The sequence below is a fragment of the Pan paniscus genome, chromosome 10 (genome assembly GCF_029289425.2).
Source record: "Pan paniscus chromosome 10, NHGRI_mPanPan1-v2.0_pri, whole genome shotgun sequence".
Taxonomy (NCBI): Eukaryota; Metazoa; Chordata; class Mammalia; order Primates; family Hominidae; genus Pan; species Pan paniscus.
Genome location: NC_073259.2, coordinates 115,674,987 through 115,695,325, shown reverse-complemented (window position 1 = coordinate 115,695,325; position 20,339 = coordinate 115,674,987). Strand labels below are relative to the sequence as shown.

At 46.9% G+C, this 20,339-nt stretch overlaps 1 protein-coding gene across 5 annotated transcripts in view; it reads right to left on the bottom strand.

Annotated features, from left to right (window-relative positions):
* ABTB3 (ankyrin repeat and BTB domain containing 3) overlaps positions 1–20,339 on the bottom strand; it is a 341,504-nt gene that overhangs the window by 22,795 nt on the left and 298,370 nt on the right. For 3 of the 5 annotated variants that reach the window (XM_034934400.3, XM_034934399.3, XM_034934403.3), the window contains 5 exons: positions 19,648–19,741; positions 19,394–19,529; positions 18,452–18,672; positions 16,665–16,843; positions 1,446–1,551 (listed from right to left, as the gene is read on the bottom strand). In XM_034934400.3, the coding sequence (XP_034790291.2) occupies positions 1,446–1,551; positions 16,665–16,843; positions 18,452–18,672; positions 19,394–19,529; positions 19,648–19,741 (736 nt within the window). The remainder of the gene's footprint in view (positions 1–1,445; positions 1,552–16,664; positions 16,844–18,451; positions 18,673–19,393; positions 19,530–19,647; positions 19,742–20,339) is intronic. The other 2 variants (XM_034934402.3, XM_034934401.3) reach the window with 1 other exon arrangement.

The following is a 20,339-nucleotide window of genomic DNA, read 5'->3' as shown; positions in this document are numbered from 1 at the left end:
GTGTCTTATGAGGCACCTAGACATCAGAGATTGTTGCTATGTCCTGGGAATGTACCCCTGACTCTCTAATGTTTGCTAATTTGACTGGTCTTTATAACGTGTTGCCCTGATAACATTTTAATTAATACCTGTTTTCTATAAGGGAGAAGTACTTGGGACTTGGGCACATCCCAGTTTTCCTCTACACATGGTCAGAAAGATAGACAGCCTTTGACTGAGCTGCTAAAATTTTCCATTTCAGCAAAAAGTTGTGTCTCATTTAAATTAACAAGTTATTCAAGATGGGAACAAAAATAACTTTAAAATAGTCCCATGAATTCAGCCTTTTAATTAATCTAAACTGGCTCATCCCTTTCAAATTTTGCTAAAGAGTAGAAATTGCAGTCTTCTATTACTCAGATGTCCTTCAATTTTCTTAGGAAAGGGAAACAGGAAGTAGGAAAAGTCCCCAACCTATCTAGGGAAAAAGAATCCTTTATCTTTAATATTTGATAAATCTCCAGGTAGCAGGGAGACAGGCCCTTGCAACAGAAGGCTCATGTTTCAGGCCTCAAAGCAGCCTGATATTCCTTCTCCTTTTTGTAGGTTGATCAACCCGGTTGCAACAGCCCCAGGATCCTCTGAAAGAACCTAGTGCCTGATGGAAAGGTTTCTTCTGAAAAATCTCAGAAGCTGGGACTGCAGAATGACAAAATTACAGCTTCCGGGCACACCTGTGTTCAAGTTCCAGCTTCACCCTCTACTGATATTGCAGCCATAATGTACTGCTATTGCAGTCACAGTGCCTGCCTCTTGGGGTGGCCTGAAGATGACTTGAGATAGGGTAGGTCAAGTGCTTGGCTGGAGCCGGCACAGTGCACGCCTCCCAGAAGAGGTTATTGATACTCTCATGGGACTTATAAGCATCCAGCCTCTGCCGCTCAGGTATGTCCCCTCATGTTTTTATGGGAGTGTGTGTGTGTGGCGGGGGAGGGGGGAGGGGGGGTTGTTCCTCCCTTCTCCTAGTTTCCTGTGGAAGGATCTCCACTAGAGGAACAGCCCTGGCCCCTCACTGTCTCCTTCTCATTCCTTCTGAGTGAGGAAGAAGGACTTTTAGAGGGGAGAGTTTGGGGGACAGAGTTGCCACGTGCAGTGTGGACTTCTTTCAGGAGCCACCTGTGCGGGGGATGTGTACGGAATCAGGAGGCCTTTGGCAGCCCCCACTGTCTGTGTCTAGGGGAGAAAGTCCCTTTAACTGGCAAATCTCCTTGTCCACATTCCCAAGGTATGTTCTCCAGTGTCATCACATAATAAAGGAGAAATTCTGATCTCCCCCGGCCTGACTCCTGTACCGACCTTGTTTGCCCTTGAACCCCCTCCCTCCTGGCATTCCTTATGGCATTCTTTGGCTCCTCGTCCTTAAATCACAAAGCAGCAGCCAACACAGTCCTGGGGGAACCACTCACCCAAGCGTGAGGTCTGTTTCCGTTTGATTTCTGTGAGCTTGGGGATGGGGTAGGGCCCGTAGCAGTGTGTGAAGATGACGCACAGCTGCTGGCTGATCACTTCATTCTGCAGAAAAGAAAGAGGAGGTCATGATACAGGGGGCTGTGGCCAGCCTCAGTCAAGCTGTGCCCCAGGAATGCGTACCTCCAGGTGATAAGAGCTCACACATTTACTGCAGGCCACAGGAGAAATCCCCTGGGGTAGCACAGAAGTCGTTTGCATTCATGGGTCCTGGATTTACTTGCTCTGTTTTGTCCACTGTCTATTTCTAGTGGGTTCACTGGTGAAGCTTAAGAAATTCTTCTCTCTGGCCCTCATGATTCGCTACCCACTGGAAAGCAGTTTTTTGTAGTTCATAGAGAATGGAAAATAAGTTTTTACCCCAAACCCACCTTTACCAGTACTCTAAAATTCTGGAAGCAGTGAATTATCCTGAAATTAGCAGGATTTCAGGAGAATTATCCTGAAATTAGCCCTTTTGATCCTGTGACTGTGTTCTCCATTAACAAGACAAACGCTCCTGATTCAGCTTTCTTGTGAACTTGATTCTGGTGCTGAGGCATTTCCGGACCCAGAAGTGCTCAGCTGAATCACTGGCTCCAAACAAAAGGTGGGAGGGAACTGGTTCTGCAACCCAAAACTACAGCTGCCCTTCAGTGCTGGGGACACAGGCGCCTGCTTGTCCTTGACCCTCATCGTTCACATTGACCTCTTCCCACTTTGCAGCCATTTCTGTTCATTAATCTCCCTCCAGCTTCAGGTGTATAGGAGGAAAAACGAAACAGAGCATTTTGTTTCTTTTTATTGGACAAAGGGTGTTGAAACTAGGGGCTCAAAGGGGTTACATTGAAAAATGTTTACAATAGATTAAGGAAGAAAAGTAGGTTACAACACAGTTTGTACCATGTCTTTTTGGCAATAAAACCCTCTACAAATATATTTGGATTGACAGATATGTATAGAAAAAGATCTAAAAAAATAGAGTAGTTACCTTTGGGTGAGATGAGGATGTTTTTTCTTTTATTTATATTTTCTACAAGAAACAAGCATTGCTTTTGTGATAAAAACAATAAATATTCTTTTGAATTTTAAAAGATGGGTTTGGGGCCACTAGTGATGTGAGTGGTTCAAGCTGTTCTTAAATCTACCTACTTCATTGTGTTCCCAAGGCAGAAGCATACAGCTTGGCATACAAAAGAAAATCCAAACCCTTCAATTAAAGTGGGTAGATCACAGAAGGAACAGTGTCACCTCAGATGTGATTCACAGAGGCATAATCATAGTTGAAGGACAAAGAGACTCAACTTTCAATGACGAGAGGCTTTATAACCAAAGGGCATTCGGTGCTCCCCTCACTTAATACTCATAAAAATAACTGCCTACCTACCGGCTTAATGCAGTTCTTCTCAAAGTGTGGTCCCTGGACCAGCATCACCTGGGAGCTTATTAGAAATGTAAATGCTTGGGCCTTGCCCCAGACCTTCTGACTTAAAAACCCTGGGAGTGAGGCCCAGGCATCTGCATATTAACAAATTTTCTGATGATACTGACATTCCCTTAAGTTTGAGAACCACAGGTTCCATGCACTGAAATTCTGTCATGGGTTCGACTTGGGCTGTGGGCTATAAATTTGTTTCCTCTGGCCTAAAGCCCTGCCACCCAAAACGTGCTCCATAGACCACGAGCAGTAGCATCCTCTGGGATCCTGTAAGAAATGCACACTCTCATTCAGGCCCACTGAATCAGAATCTGCATTTTTAACACACTCTGCAGGTGACTCCCATGCACATTCATGCTTGAGAAGCACTGTGTGGTAAGAATAATTATGGCCTCCTAGAAGATTGCATGCCCTAATATCCCCTGGGACTGGGACCATGAACACGTTACTTTACATGGCAAAAGCGACTTTGCAGGAGTAATTAAGGTTAGTGCTTTAGTCCATTAGGGCTGCTAACAAAATACTCTAAACTGGGTGGCTTATAAAGTGCAGAAATTTATTTCTCACTGTTCTGGAGGCTACAAAGTCTAAGATCAGCGTGCCCGCAGACTCGGTGTTTGGTGAGGGCCCACTTTCTCATAGATGGTGGCTTCTAGCTATGTCCTCACGTGGTAGAAGGGGTGCTGAGGCTCCTGTGGGGTGTCTTTTGTAGACCTACTCACCTCCCAAAGACACCACCTCCCAATATCACCACCTTGGGGGTTAGGACTTCAACATTTAAATTCTGGGGGGACAAACATTCAAGAGCATAGCAGTTCCTCATGAGTTGACCTTCAAATAGAGAGATTATCCTGGATTATCTGGGTGAGCCCAAAGTAATCACATGAGCCCTTAAAAGTAGAAGCAGAAAAGGACTTCAGACGGGAGCGGGGAGAACAAGATGACAAAGAGATCCCAGTCTGAGAAGGACTTGATGCTCTGTTGCTGGCTTGAAGATGGAGGGGCCACATGGCAAGCTCGTGAGGGGACTCAGGTAACCACACTAGGAGTTAAGTGTGACACCAACAGTCAGCAAGGAAGTAGGACCTCAGTCCTACAGCCACAAGGAACTGAACTCTACCCAAAAATCTCTGAAAGAGCTTGGAAGCAATTCTTCCCCAAAGCCCCCAGAAAGGAACACAATCCTGCTGACTCCTTGATTTTGCCCTTGAGATTCTAGGCAGAGAACCCAGCTGGGTCACACTGCACCCAGATTTCCAACCCAGAGAAGCCATGAGATAATAAACAGGTGTTGCCTTACGCCTCTGAATTATGGTCATTTGTTACTGCAGCAATAGAAAACTAACACATCTCATCTAAAGTTTACATCTGTTGGACCACATTTCATCATCTCCATGACCCAGAGTGCCAGACACATAGTGGACACGTGGTAAGTACTGGCTGGTCATAAAAAAGATAAGACCTGTTATCTGCAAAAATGCTTTGTACAGACTGTATTATGAAGGTTAGGGATGAGGTCTCACTCATCTACACCAGGGTGTGTCTCGTGCATCTTGCTGGTGAATCAGCTTCCTTCTAATCAACTCCAAGTGAAGCAATAAGAACCCATTTCCTGGACTCTTGTGCCCTTGAGAGAGGCATGTACAGTCTGTAGACTCTTTTGCGAGTTTTCCTTTTTTGGCGGACAGTGGTGGTGGTTTAACTCGATTCAGGAGGTATTGATTAAACATGGAAGAGGTGTCCTGCAGTGTGAAAGGCACTCTTTTGGGGCCACAGAAGCAGGCAAGGCAAGACCCCTCCTCTGCTGGAACTCACAGTTGACCTCTCTTTCTAACTTCAGTGTGTACTATATCATCCGAGAATGTAAATATAAGGGCTGGCCATGCTTGTTCCAAATGGACAATCTTCAAATATGTAACAATGGTCAGGGGGAGGTGCAACTCCCCACTTTTTAGGTGAGGGCAGTGCATGCTCACTGCATTCCAAAGAGGACGGTATGGAAAAAGGGGAAGAGAGGAAGTTTACAGTAGAGAAACTCGACAAACACTGCCTCAGCCAGGTGGCTCAGGTCAACATCAATAGTGATAACTCACCTTGATGGAATGTGCCCTTGATAAGATGTCTTTCTCTCCAGGGTTTCCCTCTGAAAAATCCATAACCCCAGTCTAATCATGAGAAAAACATCAGGCATATTCCACTAGAGGGGCAGCCTACACATGCTTGACCAGTGCTCCTCAAAACTTGCAAGGTCACCCCAAACAAGGAAAGTCTGAGAAACTGCCTCTATCGAGAGGAGCCTAAGAGATATGACAATGAAGTGTAATGTGGTACTCTGGATGGGATCCAGGAGCAGAATAAGACACCAGGTACAAACTAAGGAACTCTGGCTATTTCTCAAAGAACTAAAAATAGAGCTACCATTGGACCCAGAAATCCCATTACTAGGCATATTCCCAAAGGAAAAGAAATCACTCTACCCAAAAGACCCTACCTGCACTCACATGTTCATTGCAGCACTATTCACAACAGCAAAGACATGGAATCAACCAAGGTGCCCATCAGTGGTGCACTGGATAAAGAAAACATGGTACATATACACCACGGACTACTATGCAGCCATAAAAATGAATGAAATCATGTCCTTTGCAGTAACAGGGATGCAGCTGGAGGCTATTATCCTAAGTGAATGAATGTAGAAACAGAAAACCAAATACCCCATGTTCTCACATGTAAGTGGGAGCTGATCACTGGGTACACATGGAAATAAAGTTGGGAACAACAGACACCAGGGATCCAAAAGAGGTAGGAGAGAGAGAAGGAAGGAGGCAAGGGCTGAAAAGCTACCCATTGGGCCCTATGTTCACTATCTGGGTGATGGATTCAACTGAAGCCCAAACCTCAGCATCATGTATATCCATGTAACAAACCCACACATAAACCCTGTGAATCTAAAACAAAAACAAAACCCTAAGGAACTCTGAATAAGGTCTGGATTTTAGCTCATAATAATGTATTAATATTGGTTCATTAATTATAACAAATGTACCATAGTAATATAGCCTATTAATCATAGGGAAAAGTGAGTGAGGGGGTATATGGGAACTCTCTGTACTATCTTCTCAATTTTTCTGTAGATCTAAAACTGGCCTAAAAAAATAAAATCTATTTTAAAAACCCGGTGTGGTGGTGCATGCCTATAGTCCCAGCTGCTTGGGAGGCCAAGGATTGCTTGAGCCCAGGAGCTCGGGGCCCGCCTAGGCAACATCATGAGACCCTGTCTTTAAATTTTTTTTTTTTTTAATTGGGCATGGTGGTGTATGACTATGGTCCCAGCTACTCGGGAGGTTGAGGTGGGAGGATGGCTTGAGCCCAGGAGTTTGAGGCCAGCCTAGGCAACATGGCAAAACCCCACCTCTAAAAATAAATTTTAAAAACTTCCTACCATGGAAATATGATTATAATGAAAGCACTAGAAGTTCAGAAGAGAGAAAGAGGGAGGGTGGAGGCTTTAACTGAACATCAGGGGGCTCCCTACACTTCATCCATTCATTCCCCAGAGGTTTAGGGAATGTTTCCCCACTCACTAAGCTACATATTCACTCATTCATTCATTCATTCATTCATTCTCCAAATATTTATTGAGCGTCTACTAAATGCCAAGCACTGGCTGGTTCCCGGGAGCTGGATATTGTGCAGAGGATTAGGGTGCTACGCCATGTTGGCACCAAAGATGCTGCCTTTTACGAGGCTTTCTAGCCGCTTCTTTTTCAAGGAACAGAGTCCTAAGAGAAAACTCCCCGCTGCATCCTTGAATCTGTCCATGTTTGTGGAGGTGTCTGCCCTGTGCCCTTCCCAGTGCTCCTCATCCAGGCAGTGGAGCACCAGTGTCATCTGTCCTGGTTACCTGGGACCCAAAACAATTCTGAACTCCAGGAGGGCCCTTTTGAGTGTGAGGGGTGGTGTCATTCATATCAGGTGACTGCTGTCAGGGGGTGAGATCCATAGGTCAGACTGTGATGATAAGCTGGGTTATCCTATGGGCTTGGTAAGTCCTGGACCAAAACCCAAAGACAATAGAATGGAAGCAACCAAACTTGAGGCTCACTCCATTCTGGAGGCGGGAATGGGTGGTGGTTGTGCTGGGTCAGATGCCTGGATTCTCTGAGCAGCACATTTAAGCACAGTGCTTTAGGCCAAAGGGATAACAGGCTGCAGTCTCAGGGCAGCAGGCCATTTGGTCTTCACATGCAGGGTCTGACCTGGGAGGCCAGGATGAGTCCAGGAGGGTGGGTGGGTGGGGGTGGGGCCAGGCCTGAGGACATAGTACCCGGTTAGTGCATGTTACTGGCATGCTGCTGGGTACTTGCCATTCAAGTCTCTCACAGAAAATTCTAGATGTGCACATGGAGTAAATTCAGGTCCTCTGGACTCAGAACTGTGTGGTCATACAAAAGAACTAAAGGGGAGTGAAGCAAAATTCTTTTTTTTTGAGACAGGGTCTCTCCCTGTTGCCCAGGCTGAAGTGCAATGGTGCAACCCCAGCTCACTGCAACCTTGACCTCCTGGGCTCAAGTGATCTTCCCACCTCAGCCTCCCAGGTAGGTGAGACTACAGGTGTGCGCCACTGTGCCCAGCTAATTGTGTGTGTGTTAGTGTGTGTGTAGACGAGGTCTCACTATGTTGTCCAGGCTGGTCTTGAACTCCTGGGCTCAAGAGATCCTCCTGCCTCCGCCTCTCAAAGTGCGGGGATTACAGGCATGAGCCACCACGACTGGCCCTGCAAAATTCTTAATAGCATAGTTACCAGGAAACTCTCTTGAGATGGAGTCCTGTGAATTTGGGGGGTGACATCTTTCCTCTTCTCCTTTGACTCCACTCTTCTCCTAAAAAGATGTGGAAATACTTTCTTTTCTTCTGAAAGGAGCACTAGGATTACTCCCAAAGGTCCTTTATAGGTGGCTCAGGCTGGAGTTCTATGTGGTGGTAAAAACATAAACAATGGGACCAGATGGAGGGGGTCCTAGTCCTGGCTCTTCACTCACTAGCTCTGTAACCTTGGCAAAGTTACTCAGCTTCTCTGGGCCTTGGTGTTCTTTTCCAAAGAGGATTAAAAATACTTGCTTGATGAGGTTGCTATGAGGGCTAAAAGAGAACGTATCACCATATGCTGTTAGGTTGAATGAAAGTGCTGCTATTTGACCATTTTTAACTCCTAAACAGCAATTTCCCGCAGTTGAACCTCATCCCTTTTTTTAAGATGTCATAAAATTCATGTCAGATTTTAAGAAAAGAAAAAAAAAGCCCTCCTTATTAAATGTACACATCTATCTTCAGACCTGTTTCAAATGGAGAAATGCTCAAATGTGAACAAAGCTGTGTCTCAGAATCAAGAGAAAGTAGAATTACTGTTACTTTCAGGGACACTGACAGCAAGCTCTCTATCTTAATCCACGTCAAGAAACTCACTTTGGCCGGGCGTGGTGGCTCACGCCTATAGTCTCAGCACTTTAGAAGGCTGAGGCGGGTGGATCACCTGAGGTCAGGAGTTCAAGACCAGCCTGACCAACATGGTAAAACCCTGTCTCTACTAAAAATACAAAAAATTAGCCAGGCATGGTGGCAGGCACCTGTTAATCTCAGCTACTCGGGAGGCTGAGGCATGAGAATCGCTTGAACCTGGAAGGCAGAGGTTGCAGTGAGTGGAGATCGCCCCACTGTACTCCAGCCTGAGTGACAAGAGTGAAAGTCCATCTCCCTCCCCCACCCCCCAAAAAAAGACCCACCTCTACAGATGGCTCCCTTGTGGAGCAGGCTAGGCTGCGTTATGAGGAGTGAGCACACCTGGAAAGGTGGAGGCAGGTGGAGGGTGGGCTACCGGCCCCAGAAGGATCCCAGCAAGATCCTGAGGCCCTGAGTGCAGCACTCATCTTACTGCTAATTGTGCAGTCGCACATCTACTTTGATGTGTCCCTTCTACTCCCAGCAAGTGATGAAGGGTATCCACTTATGGTAGTAATATGTTTCAAACACATTTAAGAAAAAGATCAAGTAAATAATAAATTGCATCAATGGTATTTTTACCTATTTCATGCTTTCTTTAAGTAGTACTTTTTCCAGGTCTGGAAAAGATTCTGATAGCAGGATTCAGATGACTGGGTTGGGATATTCACTGGGCTAGATGATTTCCAAGTTTCCTCCCAATGCAGATGCTAGGGGCCCATGACTGCACCTGACTTGGGACCATCTTCCCACCAAAAGAAGTCACCATGGCGGCAGGCTATGTCTGCTTCTGCCCTTAAGGGGGATGAAGCTGTCATTTCACAGTGAGATGTGCACTGCGGGTAAAACCCTGAAACGGAGCAGAGTGACAGGGTGACCTCACAGTTAAGAGCATGGGTTTTGTGTCTGGGTCAGGATCCTGGCTCTGCAGGGTGACCCACTCTTGGGCCTCAGGGCTATCATCGCTAACATAGGAATAAAAATACAACTACCTGCTTCCCAGGAGCTGATGAGTAGAAAGTGCCTGGAATGGCACCTGGCACACAGTGGTCATTTTCATTAGATCCATGTCCAGGCTTAAGTGCCTGGGGCAGGTCACTTCCTAAGCTCAGGTCCTGACCATAGAGAAAAGGGAGGCCAGAGGGATGGTGAAGAACTGAATGAGGAGGGGGGAGGGAGTGAAGAAACGAAACAAGGAGGTAAGAAAGACAGGCCCAATCAGTTGCTACACACAAACTTGTCCCTGGGGTCTACAAATTAAGAATTTTTAGCAAACTGTTTTACTAAATCTTATTTTCAAAGGTTTTGAATACACACTGTGACTTTCCTCTCTTAGATGGTTTGACTGCAGTTTTGTGTGGAACTGGGAACGTGTCAGTTGGCTTTCTGTTTTTAGAATTAAATTAATTTTAATTTTAATTTTAATTTTTATTTTTAGAGATGGGGTCTTGTGATGTTGCCCAGGCTTGTCTCAAACTCCTGGACTCAAGTGATCCACCTGCCTTGGCCTCCCAAATCAGATGACTTCTTGAGCTATTTGATACTTTTGGGATTTGATCCTATGTCTATTTGGTAGTTGTCATTTTGTTCATGGTTAATTATTAGAGAGGTAGAGGCACAAAGAGATTAGACCACTCCTTAGAGGCTTTATGGATCCCATTTATTATTTTTTTCTGCTTACATGGAGGTTTTTGCTTTTGGTGACATGGATAGTCACTGTCCAACTGGGGGCTTTGGAAACAGACTCACTTCTTTGAGGGTGCCTGAGATCCCAGATGGTTTAAGAAGATGACAATAAATCCCAGCACTTTGGGAGGCTGAGGCAGGCAGATCACGAGGTCAGGAGATCGAGACTATCCTGGCTAACAAAGTGAAACCCCATCTCTATTAAAAATACAAAAAAAATTAGCCGGGCATACTGGTGGGTGCCTGTAGTCCCAGCTACTCTGGAGGCTGAGGCAGGAGAATAGTGTGAACCTGGGAGGCAGAACTTGCAGTGAGCCGAGATCACACCACTACACTCTAGCCTGGGTGACAGAGCGAGACTCCATCTCAAAAAAAAAAAAAGATGAAGATAGTACACAGCAGTCAGATTGATCTTTTAAAAACACATGATAACTTCTGCTTCGGGAAGATGTAATAGACCTACTTTTCCCTAATCCTTTTGCAAAGTGCAACTAAAAACTCTGGACATTACATATAAAAGAAACATAAGAAGACTTTAAAAGGTAGAGAGAAGGCGGCAGACGACCTAGGGAGTTTGGGACTGGAGGAGCAGCACAGTTGTGGGTTCACTGGACTTCCTTTTCACCTCATCATCCCATACTTGACATTGAAGAAGCTGCAACTGAGGGCACAGATGGGGAAAAAAGCCACAACAAAAGCCTGCTGTCTCTAGCCAAAGGACCACTAAAGGGATAGCCTAGAAGGCAGGAAACTTTTAGACAATAGCTGCTCTACTCCAGCCAAACAGCACAGAAAACCTGTGGACTCACCTTGCCAGCAAAAGTCAAGTGGGAAGGCTAGACTTCTACTCTTGCCAGGCTGCAACACGGCACCCCTGACACTGAGATGGTGTCATTGAAGGTCAAGTAGGGAGCCAGGACTTTTATCCCCACCAGCCAGTAAAGAGCATTGCCCCCACCCCCTGACACCCAGGTGTCAGTGGAGACCCCCCTCTCACCCAGCAATAATGAGGCATCCCTCCCACTCCCTGCTGGGGTGGTGTTAGAGGATGCCACTGGAGAGTCAGACTCTTACTACTGCCCAATAGTCATGAGGCCACCCCACCACATGTCAGAGAAGACTACGTGGGAGCCAGAGCACTTACCTGCCCCCACCTACCCCCAATAACTAGACCCTAACTTGGGTGCCAACAGAGGCCAAGTAGGGGAACCTGGATTTCTACATCCACCTGACAGTAATGAGGTGACAGCCACTCTTCCCCTGTCAGAGCAGTATCAGAGAAGGTCAACTAAAGCAGAAGGTCTAAATAAGATCAAGAGCCTCAGAAAACATCCAGATTTCAATCAAAGAGCACCCATAATACCATGGACCAAGAAGATCTCCAAGTGAATGAATAAAAACATAAATCAATGCCAGCACCAAGATAGCAGGATGAAAAGACAAGCTACAGAGTGGGAGAAAATATCTGCAAACCACATATCTGACAAAGGACTAGTATCTACTATACATAAAGAACACTCAAAATTCAAAAGTAGAAATGCAAACAATTCATTTAGAACACAGGCTTAAGATACAAAGAGACATTTCACTTGAAGAGAATACACAGATAGTGGACAAGCACTTGAAAATATATTCAACATCATTAGCCATTTAGGGAAATGCAAATTAAAACTACAATGAGATATCACTACATACCTATCAAAATGGCTAAAATGAAAAATAGTGACAACACCAAACAGTGAGGTTATGGAGCAACTGAATTACTCAGTCTTTTCCAGTGGGAATGTAAAAGGGTACAGTCACTCTGGGAAACAGTTTGGCAGTTTATTTAAAAACCAAACATGCAACTACCATACAACCAAGCAGTTGCACTCCCAGGCATTTACACCAGAGAAATGAAGATATATTCACACAAAAACCTGTGCGTAAATGTTTGTAACAGCTTTATTTGTGATAGCCTAAAACTGGAAACAACTCCGATGTCCTTCAACAGTTGAGTGCTTAAACAAACTGGGGCACATCTATTCCATGGAATACTACTCAGCAATGAAAAGGAACAAGCTGCGGATACATGCGACAACCTGGATGATCTTCAGAGAATTATGATGACTGCCAAAAGTCCAATCTCCAAAATTACATACTGTATGATTCCATTTAAATCACGTTCTTTAAATGACAAAATTAGAGAAATGGTGGCTAGGTAGGGGCTGAAGGGTGGATGCAGGAGGGAAGTGGGTGTGGTTATAAAAGGGCAACATAAGGAATCCTTGTGGTGATGGGAATTTTCTGCATGTTGACGATCATGTCACTATGTTGGTTGTGATATTTTACCATAGTTTTGCAAGATATTGCCGTTGGGAGAAACTGAGATCCCCCTGTGTAAATGGTACACAGGAATCTCTCTGTATTATTTTTTACAACTTCATGAATCTACAATTATCTCAAAATAAAAAGTTTAAAAACAGAAACATTTTAAGTTTTGAGTTTTTCATCAAAAAATGAAAACTTGAAAACTTAAAAAAAAAAAAAAACCCCACCGATCACACTTTGCCCCTATCCAAAACCTCTCTCGTCATGTCCCATTCATTACACATAGAAGAAAACCCAAACTTTCCCTGGCCCAGTGCAATCTGATTTTTATCTCCTACACTTTTTCCTTTGAGCACACAAAGCACGTTCCTACTAGGAGTCTAATCACCTGCAGTTCCCTGACATGGAATGCTTTTGCCCTAGATCTCTGCATGGCTGGAAGCTTTTCCTCACTTAGGTGGTTTTTCAAATGCCACTTTCTCAGGGAGAACTTCCTGACCGTTTTGTCTAAGTTAGACCTCATCAGCCCCACCCCCAGAGACCATACCATGGTCCCATTTCATTTTGTAAACACTGATCATGCTCTGTTTCGTTTATTTATTTTCTTGCTTTCGGTCAGTAAGCTCCAGAAGGATAAAGAACATGTCTGTCCCAACACCACTGTAGTGCCTGGAACCAAGTGGGCACTCCTGATTATCTCTTGATTATGCCCAGGGGAATGATGTGTTAGAAAAATAAGCTAGAGGCCGGATGTGGTGGCTCATGCCTGTAATCCCAGCAGTTTAGGAGGTCGAGGCAAGTAGATCACCTGAGGTCAGGAGTTCGAGACCAGCCTGGTCAAAATGGTAAAACTCTGTCTCTACCAAAAATACAAAAATTAGCCAGGCATGGTGGTGGGTGCCTGTAATCCCAGCTACTCGGGAGGCTGAGACATGAGAATCGCTTGAACCTGAGAGGCAGAGGTTACAGTAAGCTGAGATCACACCACTACACTCCAGCCTGGGCGACGGAGTGAGACTCCATCTCAAAAAAAAAAAAAAAAAAAGGCCAGGCGTGGTGGCTCACACCTGTAATCCCAGCACTTTGAGAGGCTGAGGTGGGCAGATCACGAGGTCAAGAGATTGAGGCCATCCTGGCCAACACAGTGAAATCCTGTCTCTACTAAAAATACAAAAATTAGCAGGGCATGGTGGTGTGGGCCTGTAGTCCCAGCTACTCAGGAGGCTGAGGCAGGAGAATTGCTTGAACCTGGGAGGCAGAGGTTGCAGTGAGCCGAGATTGCACCATTGCACTCCAGCCTGGGCAACAGAGCAAGACTCCATCTTAAAAAAAAAAAAAAGAAAGAAAGACAAATAAGCTGGGAAGTCTTTTTAAACAGATGTATTCAAAAAAATGAATATATTGTTCTGCTCCTGGGGAAGTCTAGAGACACTGAATTCATTTGAAGTCCAAATTTAGAAACAAGAACATAGAAGCAGATGTGTGGTCGGATTTCAAGTATGGTTTGAGTGAGCACAAACCAAGAATGATGGGACGAATATGCCTCATTTTACAGGACAGCTGTTTCTATAAGTTGAACATAAAGTGGATTTATTTGCAAGAATCTATTCACTACTCTGATAAAACAAGATATTTGGCCAGGAGCAGTGGCTCACACCTGTAATCCCAGCACCTGGGGAGGCTGAGGTGGGAGGATTGCTTGAGGTCAGGAGTTCGAGATCACCCTGGCCAACATGGTGAAACCTTGTTTCTACTAAATATTAGCCAGGCATGGTGGTGCATGCCTGCAATCCCAGCCACTTGGGAGGCTGAGACACGAGAATGGCTTGAACCTGTGAGGCAGAAGTTGCAGTGAGCCAAGATCATGCTACTGCACTCCAGTCTGGGCGACAGAGCGAGACCTTGTTTTAAAAAAGAAAAAAAAAAAAGATACTTGTTTGGACAAACATTTGAACAGGAATCCTAAAGTGCAGGCAGAAGGAACAATGCTGGCCAGCTCTGTGATGATGGCTGCCCTATTGTCCGACAGGAGACTGTCTTCTCAACTTGGAATTTCTCTGTCATCATCTCCCTCCAGTTTTTCTTTTGACCACAAGAATATCCCCCGTGCTTGGGGAATGGGTGACTTCACCCTGCAGGCTCGGGGAAATTATCTCCTCTTTAACCTCCACCTACCCGCTCCCACCCCTGGCCAGTGGTCAGTGCGTGTGATGTGTAAAGCCACATTTCACCAGTAGGGGATGCCATTGAACCCCCTGTAAAAGCAAAACACACTTCACTGGCTCCCTGCTCTTGAGACACGACCACGTCCAGCTATTTTTTTGTATTTCTTGTAGAGGTGGAGTTTCATCATGTTGCCCAGGCTAATCTCGAACTCCTGGGCTCAAGCAATCCTCCCACCTCGGCCTCCCAAAGTGCTGGGATTACAGGCATGAGCCACCATACCCAGTCAGCCTGATTTTCAAATGACTGACTATTAAATGATGGGAGCACCCACCACTTCTGTGAATGGAGGGTATTTTGTATGCTTCAGCCTGTAGATTCTTATAATCATGGGCTCAGGTTCTGAGAACTATTTCCTATCTAATGAGCTGTCCAAGTCAAACATTGTGGCTCCAGGCAAAACAAAGTGTGGTGTTAGACATCGGGAGAGTGGCGGCCCTTTGGAGGATAGCAGTGGAATAGGGTGTAAGGGGACCACTTGGGTGCTAGTCATGTTCCATTTCTCAGTCTGGATGAGGATTGCACAGTTTGTCTATCTTATGAAAATTCATTTGGCATCGTAGTTATGAGCTGGGCACTTTTCTGTACGTATGTCATACCTCAAAGTAAAGTTTACTTTAAGAACACACAGGTTAGGTTTACTTAATACACAGAATGTCTCAATAAATTCTGGAATTCCCAGTATAGCCTGAAGAAAAGTTAAAAACAACAAACGAACAAAACCTCAAAATGATAGAACACCAGACCCTGGGAATGTTTCTCACTAAGACAGTTTCTTAGGTGATTTCAGGTGAAAGTCTCTTTATTCATCTACTTATTTTTAAGTCGGGTGGGGAGTTTGGTTTTGAAATGCTTCCAGCAGGTTTTACTCCTCATGGACTCACCGAAGCTTGTTACCCTAGGCCTGGTGCACCTGCTCCCATTTGGGGTCCTGGTGGGTCTTGACCTCAAGCACAAATCTAGCCTGCAGGTGGCCCAGGGACACCGGGCTAAGGATGGGCGCTAATGAGAACACCTAATGGGACTCGCTTTCCACCTGAGGCCCAGAGCTCCCAAAGCAGAGATGCTGTGTTGCTGCCTCCTTACTGAAGGGCCATCCCTGCTATGTGGAGGAAGCAGCCCCATGTCCCCTCTAATGCCCCGTGGACAGTCACACAGCCCAGCCCGGCAGGGGGACCCACACTGCCCTTTGGTTCAGAGGCCAATTTCCCCTGAGACTTCCCAGGCTCCGTCGTAGACCCCAGAGTTCCACAAAGGCTGTTCTGGGGCAAAGAGGTGAGAGGGCTGGTGCTGGGGCCCTGCAGGGACTGGAGTGTCTAGACAGCATCACCAAAAAACCCCAAAGATATTTTTAAGAATTAATGTTGTAATAGTCGAAAGGCTGGCCTGCTGTTATGAAGAGGCTGCATTTCCCTGTTGCTGGGGATACAGGTGTCAGCAGGGGTGAATCCCAAGGGGTCAGAGCTAGGTTCATTTGACCCTCTCGACTGGAAAAGCCTTCTCCCAGGGCCTGGCTTTTCAGAAACCTCAGCAGGGTCTGTGTTCTGTTTATCCAGAAAGCTGCAACCATTTCCCTCATCCTACCGATTCCTATCTTCCATCCCCGCGTGGTCTAGTCTCAGCACCTCAGGGTACCCACCCTCTCATTCCTCCTTCCTGAACTCCCACACCTCTCCTAGCCTGCACCCCCAAATTTAATACTGTTGTACCAACTGCTTCATAATGCTGTTGGGGCACACATGTTGGTATCATCTCTCCAGTTCTTCTGCAAGTTCCTTGAGTTAGAAGATATCTAAGCAGTCCATGTGCCCAAGTGCCTTAGCTCATGTGGATGTTCAGCAAGACAGCTGCCCACAAATGAGTGCACAGGTAGCTTTCGTCTGCTGGGCTACATTCGCCACTGGTCGCTATGACCGTAGTCATCCCACTCAAAGGGGAACACCAGGCTAAAAGACCGTTCAGATCTGGGAACCTCCAGCTTTGTTCTCTGCCGATGACCACAACTACCTCAAACCCCACATACCTTGCTTGCTTTCAGGATCTCAAACATCAGGGGCAGGCCTTGGGTAACGAGCTCCTCCGTGTATTCCTCCTCCTGAATGGTCTTAAACTCCTTTAACAAGCACTGGATGAGAGGCCTGCGGTGCTGCTGGAAGGCGATCCGCAAAGACTCCAGCCACGTGTGCAGAGTCCACGGGACGCCTGGAGTGGGGAGAGGAGCCAGGGAAGGTGGCAGGGGAGGGGGAGAGAGAGGGGAAAGGCGGAAAACAACCAGAGGAGTAGGCGAGTTTTCATCTGGAAGTTGGCTTTTCCCCAGGACATTATTAAATGACCAGACCAAGGGATTGACTTTCAACGAATAGAACCAGTGTAGGTTTTTTCCCAAAGACCTGCAAAAGTTGAAATTAAAGGTCATAATTCAATTCCCTCAGCTATGGGTGTCCATCTCTTCATGCTACTCATATTATTAGGGGCTGCATTTCACAAGATGTAATCATCGTGTAGCATATTGGAATTATTATGCACGCTACTTATGCATATTCCATACTTCTGGATTCTGAGTGCATAGGCTCCATCCCCTCTACTTACTGGGGAAAGAAGCTCAGAGGGGAGAAGAGTCTTGCCCAGGATTAAAGAGTGGATGTGCCCAAGGATCTGGAACACATCCATGCCCAGATGAGAGCTTAGAGTTGATGAAACCCATTGGTGGACTTCACCATTTACAGCTCTGGCTAAGATAGATATTTATACCCGAATAAGAAGACATGAGAGGATATTCCTGCTGCTCCTCTGTGCAAAACAACATTTCCATCTGCAGGTACTTCATCAGGTCTTCCTCCTTTAACAGGGACCTCTCCAGCAGCTGATTGCTGTAATTTGCCTCTCCCCTCTCATGCAGAGGCACAGACAGAGGAGGACGTGTCTTGCTACTGTTTATAACAAGTAGCCCATTCGGAATCTCGAGCTTCATAATCATGCAAAATAGGCTCCCAGGGCAATGGCACAAACGTTCCACATACTAACCCCTCCCCACCTTCCCTGGAGAGAGGTCATTTCCAGAACAGCATTAGGAGGCTTCTCCTCAGTCCTCAGCCTGCCTTAATCTGCCACACCCTGTGTTTAGGGACCCATGGCTAGGTCCGGCCACTTCCATGGCAGAGCGAAAGCCACTACGCTGGTGAAGGCTAGGCTAGCCTTGTTCTCCAGACACATGGAGGAGATGGCTCTGGGCTAGCTCACCCAAGGAAGAGCCAGCCCAACCTTCCTGAGAGTGGCTTTGCCCTCTGAAGCTCAACAGGAGTTGTGGTAAGAAAGGGGCGCCCTCACCCTAACAACTGCCCAGCACTGCTTCGCGGAGTTGGGTGCTCTAAAGGCAGTGATTCCTCAACCACTGGGAACCACCTGGGATGATTGTTAAATATAAAGATTTCCAGCCTTTATCCATCCAGACCCTCGACAGCAGAGCCTCTGGGTGTAGGGCCTCGCAATTGGTATTCAGACAAGCTCCCCAGGTGATTTGAATTCCTGCCCCAGGGTTCAGTGTTTGGGAATCATGGAAAGATGGTCTGAGGATGGGTCTTTGGGGCAGGCAGGACGCTGCTATCTATGGGGACGGTGTGGGCATCTTGGCCTGGAAGTGTTTCAACTGGTAAAGGGGAAACTCCCTGGGTCCCCTTGTGTGTGTGTGCACGTGTGTGTGCATGTGCGTGTTTTGCATGTGTATGTGTGCGTGCATGTGCTTGTTCATGTGTGTGTGGACCTAAAGCTGGGGGCACCATGGTGCCCGTGGTGGAGGGTGCCCAGACTGACCTATGCTCCTGATATCAATTGTGACATCCACGTAGCCATGCTCAGCGCTGTGATACATGGCCTCCCTCAGGGCCCTCAGTTTGGCCTTGCTGTTGCGGCTGGCGCACAAGGGGGGCGGGGCTGTCTCCGCCAGGTCAGTCCCCTCGGCCAGAATCTCCTCCAGGGACAGGATATCACTCTTCTCCTTCTCTGGCTGGGCGAGCAGTTTGCGGAACACATTCCTGTCAATCATAAACCCAGAGAGGATGACACTCAGAGATGGAAGTGGATCTGCTGGGGCAGGGCAGGGGCAGGCTGGGGAAGCGGGGGGCCACTAGCTTGGGAGGGGTGATGACAAGATCAATGGGTGGCACTTTCAGAGGCCTAACAGTGGGTGCCACATTTTGGGGATGGAGGAGATGATGGGGCATGACTGGCCTTGTTTCCTTGAGGCAACTTGGAGCTAAGTGATTTCCTCAAAAATCTAGAAGGCTCTAGAACTCTGCACTTGTCACTGTCAGCCTGCCCTCTCTCCAAAGTGAATGTGCTCTGCTTGGGGTTATGTGTAATAAAAGCTGATGATCAGAGGGGAAATTCAGAAGGAGATGTAGAAGGGAAGTCACCAAACATGAAAGGTTTTATTATTTTTTAAATGGATTCTTCTTACTTCATGACAGCTGACATGACGTGCCCTGAGCAAAACCGACCAAGAGTGATGTCTCTCTGTGAGTTTAAAGCTGGCCAGGAGCAGGTAAAATAAAGCATTCTGAGTGGATGTGCACTGCATGGAGTTGGCTGTCAGCTGGCAGGTAGGGTCGCTCTGGCCAGACCTGGGGCCTGGACCACCTCACACTGCCTCTGGGCCCCACATCCAGAGAGACAATGGGTCTGGGGTAGGCCTGGGAATCTGCATTTTTAACAAACACCACTCGGGACCTCTGGCTTTGGCCCATCCTAGCCTACCTGTGTCCGTGGGCTGCAGCCTGGCTGAAAGAGTTCATATCACCCTGGGGGGTTGTAGAAATTCCATTCCTGTACATGGTTCCTATCAGGGGATCGGCACCACGCTCCAACAGCAAACTAACCAGCTCAAAATTTCCTGCAAGCCCAGAGAAGGGGGTTTTATAAGAGAATAAAGCAAAAATATAGTCACAGGCACTTCAAGGGCCAGGGTGCGCTGGAGCTCCCTGGCCAGGGTGAGAACCGGCAGCTCTTACCTACAGCAGCTGCCAGCTGGAGGGGCGTTTCCGAGTAGTTCTCCTCGCCGTGCTCCACTGAGCCTTCCACCTTGGCCCCAGCATCCAGGAGGAGCTGCAGAGGAAGAGCGGCCATTGAGACGGTGAGAGGAGATACACTGTGCACAGGTGTCAGGAAAGACTGCTGGGATGGGTGAGATGCCAGCGCTCCTTCCCTCCCTCTGGGTTGGTGACAGCGTGCACAGGCTGGAGGGCAACTGTACCCTGGAGGATGAACTGAGAGTCTCTCATTGCTGCTAGGCTACTCGGAATGTGTTCCATGCATAACAGCATCAGCACCACCTGGGAGCTTGTGGGAAATGCTGACTCTCAGGCCCCACCCAGGTCTACTGAATGAGAGTCTGCATTTGAACAAGATCTCCAGGAGATGTATACATATATAAACATTTCTAGAAGCACTGGGCTAAAGGTTCTTGGCACAGGAATGCTGGAAGACTCCCCTCCTGGGCTGGTTACACAAAGCCTCAGAGGGCGCTAGGGTAGCCTCGTAGAACCACAGACTCCCAAGAGTTCTGAAGGACTTTGGGGGTCTCCCGGGGCCCCACCTGGATGGCCCTGAGGACAGTTTAGCAAATGCTAAGGTTTCTGGCCAGCAAGATCAGTTAATAAAGTGGCAGAGTGAGCTTCCAGAAGTTTTGCTTCATAAGACTTCA